Source organism: Urocitellus parryii, chromosome 7 (genome assembly GCF_045843805.1).
Source record: "Urocitellus parryii isolate mUroPar1 chromosome 7, mUroPar1.hap1, whole genome shotgun sequence".
NCBI lineage: Eukaryota > Metazoa > Chordata > Mammalia > Rodentia > Sciuridae > Urocitellus > Urocitellus parryii.
Window position 1 is genome coordinate 140,146,866 of NC_135537.1, and position 22,424 is coordinate 140,169,289.

The following is a 22,424-nucleotide window of genomic DNA, read 5'->3' on the forward strand; positions in this document are numbered from 1 at the left end:
CTTTATTAAAGCAATACCATAATTTAAGAAAGACAGGTATTTCTATAGACATATAGAACAGAGTGCGTATATGTGAACATTTGTATATAAATGTCATGAAGGATGCAGTTCTGAAATAATAATCTTACAGGTTTTGTGTGATAATTTCTCTGAAATGAAGACATAGCAAAAAATGGGAGAAGCATAAAGGGGAGGTACAAAAGGCAACGTGTATTGCTCATAAGAGAATACAGTTCTTTAGCACTCAAACATAGTGTAAGACATAAACAGAAGGAAAAAAAATCAGTGCATAGTTTCAATATTCTATGTTACATCAGCCAAAAACTGGTAGAAAATGCTTTTAAAGCTTTAGCAAAAATATATGTATTAGAATTAATGTTATCATTCTAATTATTCTTTAATTCACCAATAAAAGAAAAATCATTAGTTTATTTCAGTTAAAAACAAAAACTTAATTTCAAAAGGAACAACATTAACCATGTTGGTAATAACTGGTACACTTAGAATGAAAAATCAAAGGTTTTCCTTTGATTCCTCCCTACATCAGGCAAATTTTAATGAAATACACTTGGTTAATGTCCCCCTACCCGCCCCCCCAATTAAAAAAAAAATGAAAGAAAAGAAAAGCACTAGTTTGGCACCTAATATATATTCACAATGACCAAGTCAGGTGTGCAGCATCCCGAGTACAGACTTTATTAGAGTTCAGTTATAAATACACAATCTCTTGACACTGAAGATGTAGTTCTTACAGATAAAAGCCCAGAGGCAGGAAATGAATCTCCTCCCAAATACTGCTTCTTATCTTTAAAGTAACCTTAAATTATTACTAAAGTAATAAAGTAATTTTCTTTCAGAAAGTGATCTGATCTATTTTATTTTGAGCTTTTGATATATCCAAGAGTAAGATGGGGTATTATTGCATTTTGTCTGGCTACCCACACTAAAGCACAACACACACACAAAAAAAGACTTTTTAAAAATGACTTTTATGGTAAAATTGAAAAAGGCAATATCAAATCTGTCAGATAAAAATGTATATTGTTTTGGAAAAATAGAAAACTAATTTACTATTTAATAAATCTGGAAGTAAAGCTTTTACTACCTTCTAATTAGAAAGTTTCTGTTACATAGCATAAGTAAAAAGAGTACAATGAGATTGTATATAAATTGAATAAAATCATAAATAAAAATATAATTATGGATATTAGTGTTTTATTTATGTAATTTTTCTAATATAATGGTTCCTAGATAATGGCCACAACCCAAGTTGGAAACCAAGATTCTATTAAAAGGTCACAAAAAGGCCAGGCTGGCAACATGACTATCAAATATAGAGTGGGATGAAGACAGCACAGGAAACTTTCATACAATTAACGATTAATGAGGGTAATTACTAAACACAGAGAAGATACCATTATTATTATAGCAATACAGGTACCATTTATTGCACTTCCACTATGTATCATGCTCTATACTAGAAACTTAAGACATAGGGCTAGGGTTGTGGCTCAGAGGTAGAGTGCTTGCCTAGCATGCGTGGGGCACTGAATTCAATCCTTAGCACCACATTAAAAAAACAGTAATAAAATAAAGATTGTGTCCACCTATAAATAAAAAATAAATATTAAAAAAAGAAACTTAATTTTTAATTTTTAAAATAAACTATAAGTAATTGGGTGCAGAGGCCCACGCTAGTAATCTCAGCCAACTTAGGAGGATGAAGCAAGAGGATCTCAAGTTCAAAGCCAGCCTTAGTAACTCAGTGAGACCCTAAGCAACTTAGTAAGACTATGTCTCAAAATAAAAATAAAAAGGGGTGTGGCTCACTAATTAAGTGCCCCTGGGCTCAATCCTACGAACAAAAAACAACCAAACAAACAAAACTTTAACTAATAATATTAGAGTTGTTTGTTTTTTTAATGTGGGAACTGAGACTAATAAGATTTAAACAACTAAACTAGAAAAGCAATACAAAGTTCAAGCTGACAAACTAACACATGCTACAGCTTCCTTCTTCCTAATCTAAACTCTTGAAATGACAGATACATTCATAATCATCCTAGAAAACATGAAGGGATACTCTCAGTGAACTGGATACCTGAAGAAGATAGAAAGCAAGAAATCAAAGTACCCACAGAGGATGAGTGATAGAAAAGTTAAGAATGGTTTCTAGGGTACATGTTCTGACTTAAAAAGAAAGATTAATTGGCCTCTCACAGTAGCATCCCTATGGGGATCATTACATATTGTCTTCTTTGGAGAAAGCAAGTAACAAATTTAGTTTCTGCCCTTTGTTCAAAGGTGTGAATAAGAAAAATGCCTCAGGGACTGGAGCTGTAGCTCAGTGGTAGAGCGACTGCCTACATGTGAGGCATGTGAGGCACTAGGTTCGATACTCAGCACTACATAAAAATAAATAAAATAAAGGTGAGAGAGAGAGAGAGAGAGAGAGAGAGAGAGAGAGAGAGAGAGAGAGGGAGGGAGGGAGGGAGGGAGGGAGAGAGGGAGAGAGGGGGAGGGAGGGGGAGGGCTCAGATGATAAGCTTGGGAACACCCAAGAACTGGAACTTTGTTAAGGCTGCAGTATTACATTAACCAACAATAAATTCCAAGCCTTTCCTATAAGTAGGCAATAAATAGTAACAAATAGAGCTGGCCATAAAATCTTCATCAATGTAAGACCAACCAAATGTGGGATAAAAACTCAAAAACTGGAAGAACTCACACTGTAGAGATAAAACTGTACTGAGATAATATTTAAAGACAGAATTTTGTATCCATAAAAATAACCAATTAGAGCTTTAAAAAGATTATGAAAATAAACAAAAGTCAAAGAATTCTCCCAGAATGCACTGAATAAAAAAAAGTCAAAACACACACACATATAAACATTTGCTATTCTTTAAAAAAAATCTTTTAATTATAGATGGTCACAATATCTTTATTTTGTTTATTTTATTTTTTTAATGTGGTGCTGAGGATCGAACTCAGTGCCTTACAGGTGGGAAGCGCTCTGCCACTGAGCCATACCCCCAGCCCACGGTTGCTATTCTTATATATCAGCAATAAATGTTTAGGAAATCTAATAATTTTAAGTGATTCCAAGCATTTGAGCTATTAAGTAGATTAGTTGTATGATTTCCATCGAATTTTAAAACTCTACATCTGCCCATTTCTTCAACTGTAAAGTAAGGTTAATGACACTGTATTTCACTGATTCAAGGGCTAGAGGTATATAGCTCAGTGGCAGAGCACTTGCCTACAATACATGAGTCCAATCCCCAGCACCACAACACCCAAAAATAACCGAACAAAAAAACCTAGCATCTTTCACCATTTCTAAAACATGCATTTTTCACATTTAATCTCCAGAAATCAATGATTTCTCCAAACAACAACAAAAAAAATCTGTCATCCAGGAAACAATAATGATGTACTACTATAGGAAAACTTTCCACTGACATAAAGCATCAGTATGAAAACACCCTAGATTTGAAATTTTGACAAAAAATGGCAAATTAAGATGATTATATGACATAATCCATATAAAACATGTAGAGCAATGCCTCACATACAACGAGTACTCAACAAACATTAGCTTTTCTTATTTTGTCCTACCTTACATCAAAACAGGTTACAATGCTAGAGCAATTGAAATAAGAATACCTCTCAATCTTATATTGCTGTATACCCCTTTTTGAAAGAGGTATTTGTTGGAGTTGGGGATGTGGTTCAGTGGTAGAGCCTAGCAATGTGTGAGGCACTGGGTTTGAGTCTCAGCACCACATAAAAATAAATAAAATACAGGTATTATGTCCATCTACAACTAAAAAACATGTTTTTAAAGAGTTAATTGTTTATGTCCCTTATCTACAATGAAATAAAACCCACTCATACAGATCTTCTACATATAATTAAGAAAATTATATATACACAAACACAATAAAAGACAGTAAGTCACCAATAGCTTCTACTTTTATGCAAAATCACTGTAATCACCAATGCTATAAATACAAATGCTGAGTGCAGAATTGGTGACTGAAAGAAAACAGAAGACTGATGACAATGATAAGTTTTCTTATTGGTTATCAACTCTTAGTAAAGTTCTGAACAAAACAAGATAGAATCCTTCCTCAATCTACAAAACATCTCAAATTAGGAGGAAATTTAGCATATGTTTTATCATGAAAAAAATATTACTTTTAGGGTAAGTTGGTAGAGTGCTTGCCTCACATGCACAAGGCCCTGAGTTCAGTCCCCAGCACCACACACACACAAAAAAAAACAAAAAAAAGAAAAAATATTAATTAAAAAAAGTATTTTAAAATGTATTTTTATTAAAAATTTCACTCAATAAAAATAAAACACAAAATATACTATGTTATGTGTAAAAAGAATTTGGGTCTTAGGTTCATGGTTCATAAATTATAAACAGTTTTTCATCTATATGCACATTCGCAGAGATTTTACCTATATGAATGGAGGGGCATGAGATTCAGAATATCTACCATCTCTGGCCCACATCAAAAATTGGTGCCAATGGCATACTACCCTTAGTGTTTGTAATAAGCAAAAGCCATTCCACAAATTTCTTGATGTCCTTTGGATATAGTAACAACCCCTTTGGAAACTCTTAAGATAAATTTTTAAAAAACAAAAAACAAATTCTGACCAACTGATGAAAATTAAATACAGTCCCAACTCCTCAAAATAGGAAGTGTTGTGTAATTTTGCATAATAAAAAACACCCTTCCAGAGACTTCTGGTTTCTTTTTCCAACTAATAAACAAGATTGCCTCTTTGAAGTCTGTCTGATCTTCGCCAATTGCCCAACTAGTCCTTTTTCTATTTCTTCTCAGATTCATTCTTTGAAACTCTTAAAATTCCATTATGAACAAACTGCCCCTCAAAGGAAGCATAATATACTGTTTATAAGCATGGACTTCAGAATCAGGCAGATCTGGACTCAAAATTTAGCTCCACTAATTTAGTATTCCTTGTATAATATGTGCCAATTAACTCCTTAATACCTTAGTTTCCTTAACTAGAAAATTTCTCCTTTCCCCTTAGCTTCTTCCCTTTTAGTGTAAACATAAACAAAACACCTCTATCCTAAGATAATAACAAAAAGGAAAATTCCAGCAATTCTACCATTCTTTCTTTTTTTTTGGGGGGGGGGGGTCACCAGGGATTGAATTCATGGGTGTTTAACCACTGAGCAACTTCCCCAGCCCTTTTTATTTATTTATTTTTTATTTTGAGACAGGATCTTGCTTAGTTGCTGAGGCTGGTCTCAAACTTGCAATACTCCTGCCTCAGCCTCCCAACTCACTGGGATTACAGGCATGCACCACAGTGCCTGTTATTACCATTATTTCTGAAACCATCATTTCATCTCCTCCTCTCCCTTTCATGTCCAATTTTCAAAATGTGACCATTAATAAAATCTAAAAGTTAATGACCAAATAATAAGAAACAAGAAAGGAAGATTATAGAGCTCAAGAAACATTGAGGACTAAAGTAATACCAATAGAACTATTAAATAAAGTAGAAACAGCAAGAAACAGAAGACAGAACTTAAATACTAACAAAGGTTTAAGATAATAATGGTTAAAGTAGAAGAAAAAAATATATATATATTAATTTTCCAAACAGCTCTCGTTTACCTTGTTCTACTTTTTCCATGGCCCTTGTCATCTTTCACACTAACCCCTAATTTATTAATTATTTATCATCTTTCCTTGCTCTAATGGAATAAGCCCCACAAAGGCAGTGGCTTTTGTGTGTTTCATTGGCACAGAGAAGCGGATCAATAAATAACTGCTGATAGCTGAGAAAGATGGTACACACCTGTAATCAAAGCTACCACATTGAGGGAGGAGGACTGCTAATTTGAGCCTAGTCTCAGCAAGTTAGAAAGCCCTAGTCTCAAAGTAAACAGAAAGGGTTGGGGATACAGCTCAATGGTAAAACACCTGTATTCAATCCCTAAGCACCATTAAATAAATATCTGTTGAATGAAAGAATGAATAAATGCATAATGATACAGGAAGACAAAAATGATCCTCCAAAAAGAAAACCCAGCAAACAAACCATAAAAAATATTCTGGTGTAAGTCAATTTCTATGAAGTTAAGGAAAAGCTAATAGATAAAGAATGACAATGTATTCCAGGAAAAAGTAATACAAAATTACTAAACCAAAACATCATATTGAACTTAAATGATACAAAAAAATACATACTCTAGTTGCCTAAGTCAGTAAGTGGAATAAAAGAAACCATTATTTTCATTTCTTCAAGAGAATACTCATGCCAGACAAAATGACTAACACCTACTAAGATTTTAAAATAAATTGTTATTCTAGAAATACCATACCCATTCAAGTAGGTATTTAAATGATAAAAAGCAACATACAAGGGCTTAGTGGTACAGCAGTTGCCTAGCATGTATGAGGCTCTGGTTTTGATACTAAACATCAAATAAAAACAAAATAAAGGTACTATGTCCACCTACAACTAAAAAAAAAAAGAAAGAAAAAAAGAAACAGATAAGCATTCTTTAACAAATGAGAACCGAGGAAATAATACCCAATAAGCACATGTTGTAAAACTATGAAATTAAGACCAAGACCTCAGAAATTAAAAGAAATGGCAAAATGACTATATAGTGAATCAAATTAAATTAAAAAGTAAATTATCACAATAGATGCTAAAAACCATTAATACTCATTTGTGACTTAAGAAATTCTTAGCAAGTTAGAAAATGTAGCAAAAACAGCAAATATCACATTTAATTATGAAACTTTATAAGCAATTACCATTAAAAGAACATGACAAGAATGTTTGTATCACTGCTTCTATTTATTTCTGTATTATAATTTCCAGCCAACACAATATAATACACACATAAAAGAGGCAAAAGATGGGCTGGGATTGTGGTTTAGCAGTAGAGTGCTCGCCTCGAACGTGAGGGACCCTGGGTTCGATCCTCAGCACCACATAAAAAAGTGAAATAAAGGTATTGTGTTCATCTAAAACTAAAATAAATAAGTAAATATTTTTTTTTAAAAGAGGCAAAAGAAAGAAATAGGAGTATGAGGTAAGAATTGAAAAGAAGGACAAAAATACCTTACTTGTAGACAATGACTGTCATAAGAAATTTTTTAAAAAAATCAAAGTATTAAAACTATAGATGCTACAATTACCAACACAATATTCATATTCATCAGTAATAATAAGCTAGAAAATTCCCTCATACAATAGCAACAAAAGCTGAGTACACATAAGTAAAACTAACAAAGCGTATGTGTTATTTTTATGGAAGAAATTATAAAATTTACTAAAAGGTATTTAAAACATCTTAAAGAAATAAATAATCTTTATAAATGGAAATACTAAATTATTTCAGAAACGTATCAATTACCTCTGTAATTAATGTATAAATTCAATACAATTCCAATTGAAATACCAGAGTTTTCCACTATGAAACTGAAAGTGACCCAAAATTCATTTACATAGTAGCCAGGTGTGGCAGAGCATGCCTATAATCCCAACAACTTGGGAAGCTGAGTCAGAACAATCGTAAGTTCAAAGCCAGCCTCAGAAACTTAGCAAGGCCCTAAGCCTTGCTAAAACAAAATAAAAAATAATTTACTTAAATATTCCAAGGCAATCTTTATTTGTAATACTGGGGATTGAACCCAGGGGCACTTTTCCACTGAGTTACATCTCCAGCCCTTTTTTATTTTTTGATATAGTCTTCAATTAGGTTGCTGAAGCTTGTGTTGAATTTGCAATCCTCCTGCCTCAGCCTCCAGAGTATCTGGGATTACAGTTGTGTACCACTCTGTGTGGCTGACTCAAGGCAATTTTAAAGAATAAAGATAAGGCACTACAGTGAAGAGGTCAAGAGAAAACAAGTCAACAGATGGCTTTGTAGGCTAAAATTAAGAATTCTGGCCTTGAGTTGGGTATACAGCTCAATGGTAGAACCCTTTACCAGAAATGTGTAAAGCCCTATATGAGACCCTGAATTCAAACCCCTGCCAAGAAAAAAAAAAAAAAAAGATTTTGGTTTTTATCCTAATAATACTGGGGAGTCAACAGTGATTTTTAAAACCAACAAGATCAGGGCTGGGGAATGTGGCTCAAGTGGTAGCATGCTCACCTAACATGCATGAGGAACTGGGTTCGATTCTCAACACCACATAAAATAAAATAAAGATTTAAAAAAAAAAACAAGATCACTTGAAAGTATGCAAAAAGGTATAATAGAGGCTTAAAGACAACCTGAAAGTTACTGAAACTAGCAGAGCATTGGACTCTGAAAATTTTCTTCCATAAAAGCAACGACAACAACAAAAAGTTAGATTCAATTTTTTTAGGACTCTTGAAAATTAACCAAAGGCTTACAGTAGTCCATGGAGTACTTATTCAAGAAAAACCACCTGGGGGCTGGGGATATAGCTCAGTTAGTAGAGTGCTTGCTTGCTTCCCATGCACAAGCAAGGCCCTGGGTTCAATCCCCAGCATCAACACCCCCCCCCAAAAAAAAACCCACCCACCCAAACCAGCTGAACCTTAGTCAGAACAGTGAGTTTTCTGGTGTTTTAATTTGCTCTAGTTCCATCATCCCTACACCCCACCCAGTGACATGGTAGCCTATAAAACGTCTACCATTTTGAAGAAAAACCAGCAGTCTGGCAGCCAGTGCCAAACAGCCTTTTTATTTTTCAGTTTTAGGTGGACATAATATCTTTTATTTATTTTTTTATTTTTATATGGTGCTGAGGATCGAATCCAGTGCCTCATGCATGCTAGGTGAGTACTCTACCACTGAGCCACAACCTCAGCCCCAAACAGTCTTTTTTTCCTGAATGCGTCTGTCAAAACCCCAAAACAACTGGCTAAAGATGTAGCTCCGTGTAGAGCTCATGTGCAGCATTAACAAGGTCCTGGGTTCGATCCCCAGCACCAAAATAAACAACATACACAAGGGCTGCTTAATGTTGTGAATAACAGTTACAGTAGTTGGGCAAACTACAAGCTAATTAAAAGTTGGGGACTAGAGTGTATTATACAGGGGTCTTTAAAAACTCCAACATATTCCTGAGAATCTTGATGGTCAGATGCATACACAGGCCAATGAATATGACCAGGAAAGACCTAAGAGATCTTAAGCTCTCATGGCTGACCTTCAGGATCTGCAAGAAGTGTAGGCTAAGGCAGAATAGTAAAATGCTCAGCTGAGAACTGAAGGCATGCTACAACATGTATATTGTCCATCTCCTGGAAAAGGCCAGGAGACTTATTAGTTCCATGTGTTTAAAGAAATCTGTCAACTTGTTAGACAAGCACTGATAGAGCAGAGACTTCAATGGCTGCAGGAAACAAAGAATACAGACTTTACAGATTAGTTTTTAAAAAGTTACTAAACAAAAATGGCCTAAAAATATAGGTCAGTGACAGAAGTGTTTGATTTGCATGTATGGCCCTGGGTTTGATCCCCAGCACCCTGAAAATGCAACAAACCCTGAATCGAGGGGAAAATTTCCAGTTGTCACATTATATAACTTTAAACTTCAAATAAAAAAAAAACGTATGAAACTTCCAATGAACAAGAACAGACTTGTGTTCAAAGAGCTAAAGAAAATCATGATAGGAAGAACTAAAGAAAACAATGTTTCATCAAATAGAGAACACCAATAAAGAGACAGCAATCATAAAAAACAAAACAAAATTCTGCAATCATAAAAAACAAAACAAAATTCTGGAGTTGAAAAGTATAAGGCTTATGCATTCTATTTCACAACAAAAAAAGACTTTAAAAAAATCTGACCACATGTCAATATAAGTAAATTTGGCCAAAAGCATATAGATATAATCAAGACTCATAAAACAACTTTACGTATCTAAAAGGACCCAAAATTAATACCACTTCCTTCCTGGGAAATAATAAGAATTTCCACCTCATCTCATTTTCACAATCTGGGTTTTCTCAGGTACTTCTGTAATGCTGTTATCTACTGGGAGAAAAAAATAAGAGGAAAAGAATTCTCTTGCCATCTCTCCCACTCATAAAAGAATTTTATCATTTAGTGATCCCTTTCTCTCCTTTTGCTTTTTCACTCCTAGACAGCGGGTTAAAAGAATTAATTTTTAGCAAAACTGCAAAATTACTTTAAATCCTTTACTACTTAAGCTGCAATTTAGATTTATTCAGTAGGAATACAGTTTAGTAGCATGAGAAAAGTTAAAAAAGTCTTAGCCATCATTATAATAACCTAAATTTCCTGACATTTTCAAAAGTAATATGCTTTGTCATGTCTATGTAAAATTGTCATTTTATTTGAACTATACCAGACTATCCAGAAAAATAGGAAATTATTTGATTATAACTGATGAAAAACCACAACTAAAACACTTTATTGATTCAGATGTATTATAATGTTCAGAGAGATTAAAATTTAAACTTTTTCTTACCATTAGCAAGCCAACAAGCTTCCAGCTAAAATAAAATTAGCTTTTCATTAGGAAAAACAAACCTATAAAGACCACTTTCTCAAAGGAAAAAAAAATTAATTTTTTGCTTTTGGTAGTACTGGGAATTGAACCCAGGAAGACTTTACCACTGAGCTACACCAAGACCTTTTTATTCTTTGAGACAGGGCCTTGCTAAATTACTAAGGCTGGTCTTGAACTTGTGATCCTCCTGCCTCAGACTCCCAAGTTACTGGTATTACAGGAGTATACCACCATGTCTGGCTCAAGAAATTTTCCAAAGATTGGACTTAAAGTGGAGAAAGATTAAGAAACAGTGAAAACAATAAAAGTACACTATGTAATCCCATAACTTATTAATTCTTCTTAGGGAATATACAATTATGGTTCTTTTTTAAAAGCAGTCACTCCCTTCTATTGTGTAATCCTATAACTTGTTATTGCTTCTTACTTAGGGAATATACAATTATGGTTTTTTTTTAAAGCAATATTCTCTGCTATTTTCAAAATTATAATCATAAAATAATAAACACAATTTTGAAAAACAAAACTCATACTGCCACTCTAAAGAGAAAATCATTTTCATTTATTATTTTCTACTTACCTATGCATATAATTTTATACAACTATTCATATTCAATTTTGCATTCTGCTTATTCCATTTTGTTTTTAAATAGTTTTTTTTTTAAAGAGAGAGGAGAGAATTTTAATATTTATTTTTTTAGTTCTCAGCAGACACAACATTTTTGTTTTTTTTTTTAATATTTATTTTTTTAGGTGTAGTTGGACACAATGCCTTTACTTTATTTACTTATTTTTATGTGGTGCTGAAGATTGAACCCAGGGCCTCGCACATGTTGCATGTGCTAGGTGAGCATTCTACCACTGAGCTACAACCCCAGCCCACAACATCTTTGTTTGTATGTGGTGCTGAGGATCCAACCCGGGCCGCACGCATGCCAGGCGAGCGTGCTACCACTTGAGCCACATCCCCAGCCCCGTTTTTAAATAGTTACCAACTTTCTCTTCGTATGTTTTATGTTAAGTAAATATATTATTACTGCTTGTATTTTAATATGATTTGGAAACTAAATCCTCCTACTGAAAATCCTTAAAAAGTCACCTGAGTTTTTCCTTAAAAAATAATTTGGATGGGTTGGGGCTCTAGCTCAGTGGTAGAGCGCCTGCCTAGCACATGTGAGGCACTGGGTTCAATCCTCAGCATTACATAAAAATAAATAAAGATATTGTATCCTTCTACAACTAAAAAATATATATATATTAAAAAAAAATGGAGCCAGGTGTAGTGATACAGATCTATAATCCCATGCTGAGATAGGAGGCTTCCAAGTTCAAGGCCAGCCTGGGCAACTTAATGAAATCCTGTTTCAAAATAAAAATTAAAAAGGACCTGGGGGTGGTAGAACACTTGCCTACTGTGTGCAAGGTTCTAGATTCAACTCATAGAACAAAACAAACAAAATAAATAATAACAATAATGATAGTTTGGGAAATAAAGTATAAAAAAGTAACTGCTTATAGTTTACTGTCTACTATCCTTACATTTTGTTTTTGTTTGGGGACAAGGTCTCCTAAGTTGCCTAGGCTGGCCTCAAATTCCCAGGTTCAAGAGAGCCTCTCATTTCGGCTTCCCAGGTAGACTGGAATTATAGACATGTACCACTGTACCTGGCTACCTACGAAAAAAATTTTGTTATTTCACGATGAATTTAACAGCTATACATAATAGTTGATATCTGTACTGCTTTACTTAGCCATGCTTTCACTGTTGAAAGTGGATTGATTTAAAATTTTGCAATCATAAAGAACTCTGAGATACTTTTGAGCATGTATAAATTTTTATATAGATTTCAAAATCTATTTTTGAAAGTATTTTTATTATTTTATTATTATTAAAAGTATTTTTATTATTTTTAAAAGTATTTGCTATTGCATACAATGCAAAAAATGACAGTGCATGCTGTCCTGGTTTACATTTCTTAAACAGTAAAATTAAATATTTGTAATGGTCAGCTGGGCATGGTGACACACACCTAAAGTTCCAGCTACTCAGGAGTCTAAGACAGGAGGATTCAAATTTGAGGCCAGCCCAAGCAACTTAGACTTTGCTTCAGAAATAAAGTGAAAAGGGCTGGGGATGTTCAGTGATAGAGCACTTGCCTAGCATATGCTAGGCCCTGCGTTCAATCACCAGTACAGAAAAAGAATAGACAGGGATTTTAGTGTTATTCTTCTAGTATTTAGTGCTTTACATCTTATGAAAATGCTGAAGTTGTAAAAGGACTATACTACAGCTTCTGAGTAAATTAATACATGATTTATGTGTGTGCATAAATATACACACACAAATACACATAAAACTAAGTTCATAAATTTTAGCTGTCCTGTTAAACTTAATATTAATAGTCTCTCTTAAAAAGGTCAGTTTTCTCTGAGAGCAATAATTTTCAGGTTCTAACACATCATATCTTTACAAAGAACATGAATTATTTTGCATAACTGAATCTCAAAAAGTATACTGCTGCCTAGAAATAAACATTTTAATTGGCAAGATTAAAGGGAAAATTCATTATTTTGTCTGAAAAATAAACAAGCATTTATCATAAAATTAACATCAAAAACAAAGTTTCATGTTTAATCTTTTACCCAACATCTAACTATACTTGTCACTAATTACCTTATAATACTTGTAAAATATCTTTTATCACAAGTACTTTTGAGAATAATCATATTCAAGGGCTCAGCAAATTATAGGCCATTGGACAAATCAAACCCACTCATTTTTTTGTTATTAGGGTTTTTTTTTTTTTTTATGGTAGTGGGGACTGAACCTAGGGGCCCCTCTATCTCTGAGCTACATTCCTGGCCCTTTATTTTTTGAGGGTCTAAGTCACTGAAGTTGGCCTCAAACTTGATTCTCCAGCCTCTGTCTCTAGGCTGTGCCCAGCTCCACCTGTTTTTGTAAATATATATTTTTTAAATGTTTGTTTAGTCTTTTTAGTTGTAGATGGACACAAGACCTTTATTTTATTTTTTTAAATAATTTTTTTAGAGATTTTTAAAAATATTTATATTTAATATTTATTTTATCGGCAGACACAACATCTTTGTTTTGTATGTGGTGCTGGGGATCAGACCCGGGCCGCACGCATGCCAGGCGAGCTTGCTACCGCTTGAGCCACATCCCGAGCCCCCTTTATTTTATTTTTATGTGGTGCTGAGGATCGAACCCAGGGCCTCACGCATGCTAGGTGAGCACTCTCTATATCCCCAGCCCTGTAAATAAAATTTTATTAGAATATATTTATTACTCATTTTCAAAGTTTACATGTACCTGCCTTTTGATTGTAATCCTGCACATGACTTATGGTGTGAAATTTTAACTGGCAGCATTATGTGGACACTCAGAAAGTTTCAGAATTTAGAGCATTCTGAATTTCAGATTAGGGATGTTCTACCTACTTATCTGGCTCTATACAATAAAGACAATTAAACCACCTGAGTAAATAACTTTCCCGATTTTTGGAAGCCAGTCTAGATATCCAGATCCCAGCTCACACTCTAGCATGGTGAAAAAATGTAGACATAGACTTTTAACACAAAATTTAAAATGCTAAGAGCTGTAAGAAAAGTAAAGAGTGTCAAAGAAAGGAAAAATTATTTTCAGTGGGGAAAATGAAAGCTTACAGGAAGTAACTTTTGAATCAGTTTTTGAAGAATGGCTGTAATTTGGACATACAGAGTTGTAAAAACTTATGCTGTGAAAAAAAGCAATCTGACAAAAATTACCATCAGACAGTATACTTTGCAGGGAGAAGCAAAAGAAATTGCTAATAAGTATTTTAGGGCTAAAGCATTAAATACAATTAAATTCAGGAGCTGGGGAATAAGAGTGATTAGAAGTATTTTAGGAAGATCAGTCAGACAATAATATTTAAAATGAATGAGAAATAAGTAATAAAGAAACCATTTATAAAGGTGTTAAAATAATGCGTGAAGTAATAAAGATGATAATCATGGGATTGGAAAAGAAAAGACAGTATGGAAAAACTGGAATAAATACATTAGTATGATACCAAAACCACTCAAACATTAATGATCACACAGAAGTATCAAATATTCTTTCTTATTCAGCAGGGGAAAAATTTTTAATTTCCCTTGCCTTTGAACAAAGTGATAATTATTTTTAATTAGTTCTGATTATTTTAAAGGGAAATACTTAAAAAACTACCATTTTCCCATTTCAAACTAACCCTGAATATAAACATTTAACAAAAAACAATTCATGTGCTAGGGCCCCCTCTGCTGGACTACTGGAGATAAAATGTGATCTTAAATTGGATCCTTGAGGCTGCTGGGGTTGTATAGCTCAGGGGTAGAGCACTTGGCTCACAAGTGTGGGACCTGGGTTGGATCCTCAGCACTAAATAAAAATAAATAAGTGAAATAAAAGGTATTGTGTCCAACTACAACTAAGAAATAAATATTCTTTAAAAAATTGGGTATCTTAATTGTTTCTGCTGAATTGATGAAAATAACAACAGTTTTGCTTCATAGCAGTTCCTTTCTAGGGATATCAAATATTTTCCTAAAGAAAAAACATTATTTTCCCAATTCCTAGGGAAACCATAAAGAACCTTTCTCTGTATTTTCCAAAGCACTCCTAACTTTATTATTGCTTAAACTGTTGGATTAGTCATGAAAAAATTATTTTAACATATATTCGAACCACAATAATAAAACTTACTCAACTAAGCAATTTACTTCTCAGCATGAGAATAAGCTGGAATTCATTAAATTGATTTTTTAAAAAATTTAGTATCAATGGACCTTAATTTTTAAAAATTTATTTATATGCAGTGCTCAGAATTGAACCCAGTGCCTCACACATACTAGCAAGCACTCTATCACTGAGCTACAACCTCAGCCCCCAAAATGATTTTTTATAGGTAAGTAAAACTACGTAAAACAAGTTTCATAGTAGTTCATTAAGAACTAAGTTTCATAGTAGTTCATTAAGAACTAAGCTCCCATTTTATGATACTTCTAGTTTGTTAATCTCTATTCTATAAATTGTAGTTACCTATAAATATGTAAATATATTTTTAGTTTAGGAAGTCTTCCAAAATACATGCACTCCTAGTTAAGAGTTTGAATTAATGATAAATATTTTTGTGGATACTAAAAAAAAAAAAAAAAAAAAAAAACAAAACAAAAAACCCCAAAAAACTAAGCTCCCTTGTTGGCTGGTTTCTGACTAGGTTCCACCAGTAGGAGTGTAGTGGAGGGTAGGAGAATGCCAGGGTACTTTTTCCTCTTTTTCTCTACATAAAACTCAAATTTCCCCATGAGCCTCAGTTATTTCTAGATAAGTCTAGTTCCCATCTGGTAATGTTCTTTCTTGGCCTCCAACACCCATTATATTCTTGCATCCCTCCATTTACCACTACTTGCTTCTTACTATTGCTAATCCCTGGATTGCCTAGTCATCTTCTATTTGGCATCTCAACTCTTCTATCACCTGTGTAATGCATTCTCTACATTAAAGTCCCTCTAGGGGAGGGAAGAAAAAAGCTACAACAAATGGCTTAGGTCCTTCTTTTTTGGCTAGCGTACCCCACTCACTGTTCAGCTACCATCACCTTCATTTCACAATGCAAAAGAAACAGTAATAACATGAGTAAACACTTTTTAGACCATGTAATCCTGTTCTTCTCAAACTGGGGTACACTGTAATTTGTATTACACAGTATACCAGGTTGAATTAATGTGAAACTACAGGATAAACATGTTCTATCTTTCTGTCATATCCTTGGTAAGTGATTTAAAAATGAATCAAAGACCTAACTTAAGAGCTAACATTACAAAACTATAGAAGGAAACATAGTTGTAAATCTCTGTGACTTTCAATCAGGCAATGGTTTCTTAGATATAATACTAAAGCACTAGCAACCAAAGGGGGGGGGATAAATTGGACTTACTCAAAATTTAAAATTTGTCCTTCAAAGTGCATTATCAAGAAATGAAAAGACAATTCACAGAATGGAGCATATATACTTGCAAATCTTGTGTTTAATAAGGTACTTGTATCTAGAATACATAAAGAACTCTTATAATAAAATAACAACCCAATTTAAAAATAGGTAAATGACACAAACAGACATTTCTTTTAAAAAAATTTTTTTTTTATTTTTAACTGTAGACGGACACAATACCTTTATTTATCTTTTCTTTTGGTGGGGGGTAGTAGTGGGGATTGAACTCATGGGCACTCAACCACTAAGCCACATCCCCAGCCCTATTTTGTGTTTTATTTAGAGACACAGTCTCACTGAGTTGCTAAACGCACTGCCGTTGCGGAGGCTCCTTTGGATTTGTGATCCTGCTGTCTCAGACTCCCAAGCCACTGGAATTACATGTGTGCAGTCACCGTATTCAGCTTATTTATCTATTTTTATATAGTGCCAAAGATCAAACCCGGTGCCTCACACATGCTAGGCAAGTGCTCTACCACTGAGTCACAACCCCAGCCCCAGACATTTCATCAGAAAAAAGGAAATTGAAACCATAATGAGATACCATTTTACAGCCACTAGAAGGCTATCAAAAAAAAAAAAGGGTTGGGGAAGATGTGAAAATGCTGGAACCCTCAATGCTGTTTGATGGAAAAGTGAATGGCATAGCTACTTTGGAAAACAGTCTGGCAATTCTTTAAAAGATAAAATGGTTATCATATAAATTAACAATTCCACATACATACCTGATTACACGATATAAAGGAAAACACATGTCCACCCAAAAACCTATATACAAACTGCTATACAAATATATATATAGCAAATGTTATTTATTTATAATACCCAGATACTGAAAACAATTCGCATGTCCACCAACTGCTGAATGGATTAAAAAAATGTGGTATAGGGGCTGGGGATGTGGCTCAAGCGGTAGCGCGCTCGCCTGGCATGCGTGCGGCCCGGGTTTGATCCTCAGCACCACATACCAACAAAGATGTTGTGTCTGCCGAAAACTAAAAAATAAATATTAAAAATTCAAAAAAAAATTGTGGTATATACATACAGTGGAGCATATTCAGTAATTAAAAAAATAAAAAGTTGCCTGCATGAGGCCCTGGCTTCCACGCCCACCATGGGGGGGGGGGAGTAAAGAGGAGGAAAAGAAATAAAGTTGTGATACATGGTACAACTTTGAAAACATTATCCTAAGTGGAAGAAGCTGGCCACAAAAGGTGCATAATCCTATTTATATGAAATTTCCAGAATAGGCAAATCCATGGTCATAGAAAGTTGATTAATAGTGGCCAGGGTTTGGGGGTAGGGAGAATGAGGAGTGATCTCAATGGGTCCAAGTTTATTTCTAGGTGATGAAGTATGTTCCAAAATTAGATGGTGGTGGTTGTACAACTTTTAAACACCAGTGAATTGCAGAATTAAAAGGGTGAAGTATATGGTTTGTGGATTTTATCTCAATGATTTTTTCAGGGGTTGGGGGCAGAAATTGAACTTAACCACTGAGCCACATCCCAAGCCCTTTTAATGTTTTGCTTTTGAGACAAGGTCAAAGCTAAGTTGCTTAAGGCCTCACTAAATTGCTGAGGCTGGCTTTGAAGTCTTTTGATCCTCCAGCCTCAGCCTCCCAAGACACTGAGATTACAGGTGTGCACAACCACGCCAGGCTTAATGATATTTTAAAGGGGGAAAAAGACCAGAAAAATCTTGTATAAAGATAAAAAATACAATAAAGGATAAAATGTCTTTCTTATTTTTAAAAAAATATTTTATTTTTTTTTTAGTTGTACACAATACCTTTATTTTGTTTGTTTGTTTTTATGTGGTGCTGAGGATCGAACCCAGGGCCTCGAACGTGCTAGGTGAATGCTCTACTGCTGAGCCACAACCCCAGCCCCAAAATGTGTTTCTTATTAAACTACAAATTGGCTAAACACAACACTATGCAGATGTGCCACAATTTATAGTGTGGCTATCCTGATAAATCCATAAGCTGAAAATATCTTAAGTCAAAAATATATTTAATACACCTAACTTGAACATCATAGCTCAGTAACACAGTATACTATAGATGGGTTGTTTACTCTCATGATAGTATAGTTGACTGACACCTGTGGATTAACATCTTTGCCCACCATCACACAAGAAAGCACTGTACAGCTGGCCCAAGAAAAAGATCACAATTCAATGTATGATTTCTACTGAATGTTTGTTGCTTCTGAATTTATGATTCATAAAGTCAAAAAATTCTAAGCCAGTGTATATTAACCTCCTCCAAGAAAAAGTTATAAAGGTGTCACAAAGAATAAAGCACACAGGCTACAACTACAAAACTAATCAATTCTTAACCTATATTAAATATTTATTGAAACAATAAAGTATCTTGAAACAAAAAATTCAAGTTGTAATTAATAACTTTCTAAATATGCTATTTGAAAATAATCTAGCTACCTACACAGATTCATCTAGAAATCGTGACTCATTTCTTATACTCAACTATTCTTAAAGTGTATGAGGAAATAAAAACAGAAAAATAGAAGAAAAACTTACATAACTATTAAAGGGAAAAAATCCACTTTCAGTAAAATGTGATTCTATGACTGCATGGATAATCTCACTGACATACTTAGGAAAAAGAAACCAGACATAAAAAGAGTACACACTGAATGATTTCTTTATATGAGATTCTCCAACAGGGAAAACTAGTAATAGAACTCATATAAGCAGTTTCCTGGGGCAAAATGTGGGAAGGTAAACTGACTGAAGAGGGGGCATGGAATTATGTACAAAAAAGAAGCTCTACATCTTGATTAGGGCAAAAACATTTATCAAAATCACTTACCTATATATTTAAAATCTACAGATTTTTATTACGTGTAAGTTCAACCTCAATTTTAAAAAGTACGATTCAAATATAGCCAATTTCTTCAAAAGAAGAAAATATCAAATATCTATCTATGCTACTATATAGTTAGTAAAAACTGAAAGAGAAGCTATTTTTCTGCCACAGCAAAAGGGGTACCAGATGAACTGATGCAAAGGTCTTTGTTTTAAGAAATATAAAAAATACAGTATTAGGAAAAACAGACATGTAGCTGTTTCTGCTAAAAACTAGGTTTCTCAAAAAAATATTGTTACGGATGCTACAACATAAAATTTTCATATGCTATTATTATTGTAGTACATCAACAATAACTGTATTCACTACTGTAATTTTAACTGTGCAATTAGCTTTAGCAGACACTGAAGAAATAACCACAAAAGTAATACCAGAAAGAACTGTTACTCATTCATGCTAGCTAGAGCATGGTTAACAAATTAAAAATGACTTTGCTAATAACTTTCCAGGAAATGGTAACATGTTAACAACTCATTCCTATGCTGCCCGCCCTGCCATTACTAGGGATTGAACCTGGGGTCACCACCTGCATGCTAAGCTAAGGAAGCATTCTACCTACCACTGAGCTACAGCCCCAGTACCACCTTCTTTTTTTTTTTTTTTTTAATTTTGAGACAGAGTCTAAGTTGCCCAGGCTAGCTTCAAACTTGCAAGCCTCCTGCCTCAGCTTCCCCAGTAGCTTGGATTATAAGTAGATGCCTCTGCACCCAGCTACTAGGGATTTTAATAGCAATAAGTTTGTTACCTCAATTTTAGTTATCAAAAAAAAATTTTTTATGAACTCTTAGAGCAATGAAGTTCACAGCTTTAGGTTATAAAGAAAAAAAAAACCTATTAGGTTATAAAGAAAAATGAGTGGAGCTTTTCCCTTTAAACATTCCTTTTGATAATTCCGTAAATTATATTCTAAAATACTATTCACAAATAACAAACGCAAAAACATCTATATCACAACTTAAGATTTTATAAAATTTCTATTTCCGATATAGGAGTAAAACATAGGTTCCCTTACCTCATCATCATCATCAGAATCATTCCCAAACACTGAAGGTTTTTGCAAAACCGGGCGCAACTGCTGTGTTTTCTTTGGCAAAATAAGCCCATACCTGCATTTTTTTTTTTTGAAATAGAAATTACACCATTATCTTTAAATGTCAAAAAATAATACATCCACTACCTCTTCCAGATGAAGTTATCAGGTCAAAATATGTCAAATAGTCTACAAAAACAAACACACTTTTTGATTTTCAGTAACCTCAAAATTCTAATATGCATTAAGATTTTACAATTTCTATTCCGGTTATCTGTACACCAGGGCCAAAGTCAAGTATCATTTTTGTCAAGGAAGAGAAATATATGAAAAGTTCAGAAATGCTTCAGATCGTGAAGTGAAAGTAACATAAAAAAAAAAAAACCTATACACACACATATATTAGTGGAAAGCTCAGTTCATGTCTGCTAAAAATAAAAAAAAAGCTAAATTAGCCTCGTGATCTAACAGGAGTCAAGAAAACAACCAGACTTTTTTTCTCCTGCGTACTTCAACAGCTTTTAAGAAGTTATTAAATAATGTAACGCACGAAAAAATTTAAAAATTATTTAACTGAGAAATCCAAATAGCCACGAGCCAAGTTCCCATTACACTTTATTAAGCTCACTTGCTTTGTCTTGGAGCATCTAAGAGAACCATCCCATCAGATTCAACTCATTTAGTTTCTCACGTGTTGGCCTCTAAGATGCGGAGATCACGGAAACCGCATCGAAAGTTAAGGATTACACATCAAAGGTAAAAACTTTTAAGTACGTACAATATTTCTCTTTTGCGGCAATGTATACACCAATTCCCTATATGCCTACCCTTTTCTGTGGCTTCTCAGCACAACATTCCTAAAACAAGAAGGGAGGGCGGGAATCAGGACTTGAGCTTCTGCCAAGGAGAACAAGGCCCTCTAAGGAAACCAGGAATTGTCTCTTCTTAGTGCTCCTGAGAGAGCATCCAACCGGGGAGAAACTCAAGCGCGGGGTAGGAAGCAAGACTGAGGGGCCTCAGACCGAGCTTTTGGAAAATAGAAAAGTCTCGCTCTCTGCCCCTCAGCCTAACTTCCTTTATTTCCTCACAAGTTTCTCCCTCAAACTTCGGGCTTCCATCCTGCAAAATGTATGGGGGTGGGGAATCTAGGTTGCAGAGGATTTCTCGCTTTTCCCCGTCTCTATCCCTGACGCCACGGCCCCTTCACTTCCAGCACACTTTAACTCCTCAGCCAAAGACAAAGTCGCCGTAGCTTTTCTTTCCCCAGCCTGACCCTAACTCCCGGATCACTCACTGCCTGCCCGGAATCGCCATCTTGCTCCTGTCTCCGCTGAACGTGGCCGGCGACGACGTGACGCTGACGCCGACGCCGTCACGTAAACTCTCGCGCGGTTTTGGGCCGCCCGGAAACGGCTTTGAGGTTGAGAATATTGAGTCACTTTCGCATTCCTGGGAACTGGACTCAAAACTGCTTGTTTCCTTTTGGGGCCGACGGCTGCCTTGAAATCAGTGGGAAGAAAGGAAGGACAAAATTCTAGCCCAGTGATTCTTAGCGTGATCATGGAACCAGCAGTATCCGCATCACCAAAGATATTGTTAGAATTACAATTCTCGGTTCCCATCCCAAACAGTGAATCAGAAACTCTGGGGTGGAGCTAAGCATCCAAATTTCCATGAGAGCGCTGGGTAATTCTAAAACTCGAATTTGAAATCCGCTACTCTAGCCCGTGTGTGTGTGTGTGTGTGTTTTGGTTGGTGTTTTTTTCCCCTGTGTGTGTGTTGTGTGTGTGTGTGTTTGTGTTTTGGTTGGTGTTTTTTTCCCCCTTTCTGGGTGTTAAGATTTAAATATAACTGGCTCAGGATAATTAGGCAGAAAATTAAAATATGTATGCTGATAACAGTATTGTTTGTGGTGCCCTTGGGTATAGGCATCAAGATCATA

At 34.6% G+C, this 22,424-nt stretch overlaps 1 protein-coding gene across 3 annotated transcripts in view; it reads right to left on the reverse strand.

The window, feature by feature from the left end:
* Nsrp1 (nuclear speckle splicing regulatory protein 1) overlaps positions 1-21,820 on the reverse strand; it is a 46,822-nt gene extending 25,002 nt beyond the window's left edge. Inside the window, exons 1-2 of one of the 3 annotated variants that reach the window (XM_026388990.2) lie at positions 21,777-21,820; positions 20,465-20,558 (exon numbers count right to left, since the gene is read on the reverse strand). In XM_026388990.2, the coding sequence (XP_026244775.1) occupies positions 20,465-20,558; positions 21,777-21,796 (114 nt within the window). In that variant the 5' untranslated portion in view covers positions 21,797-21,820. Of the gene's footprint in view, positions 1-20,464; positions 20,559-21,309; positions 21,391-21,776 lie in introns of those variants that run through there. The other 2 variants (XM_026388991.2, XM_026388992.2) reach the window with 2 other exon arrangements.
* Positions 21,821-22,424: the final 604 nt, after the last annotated feature.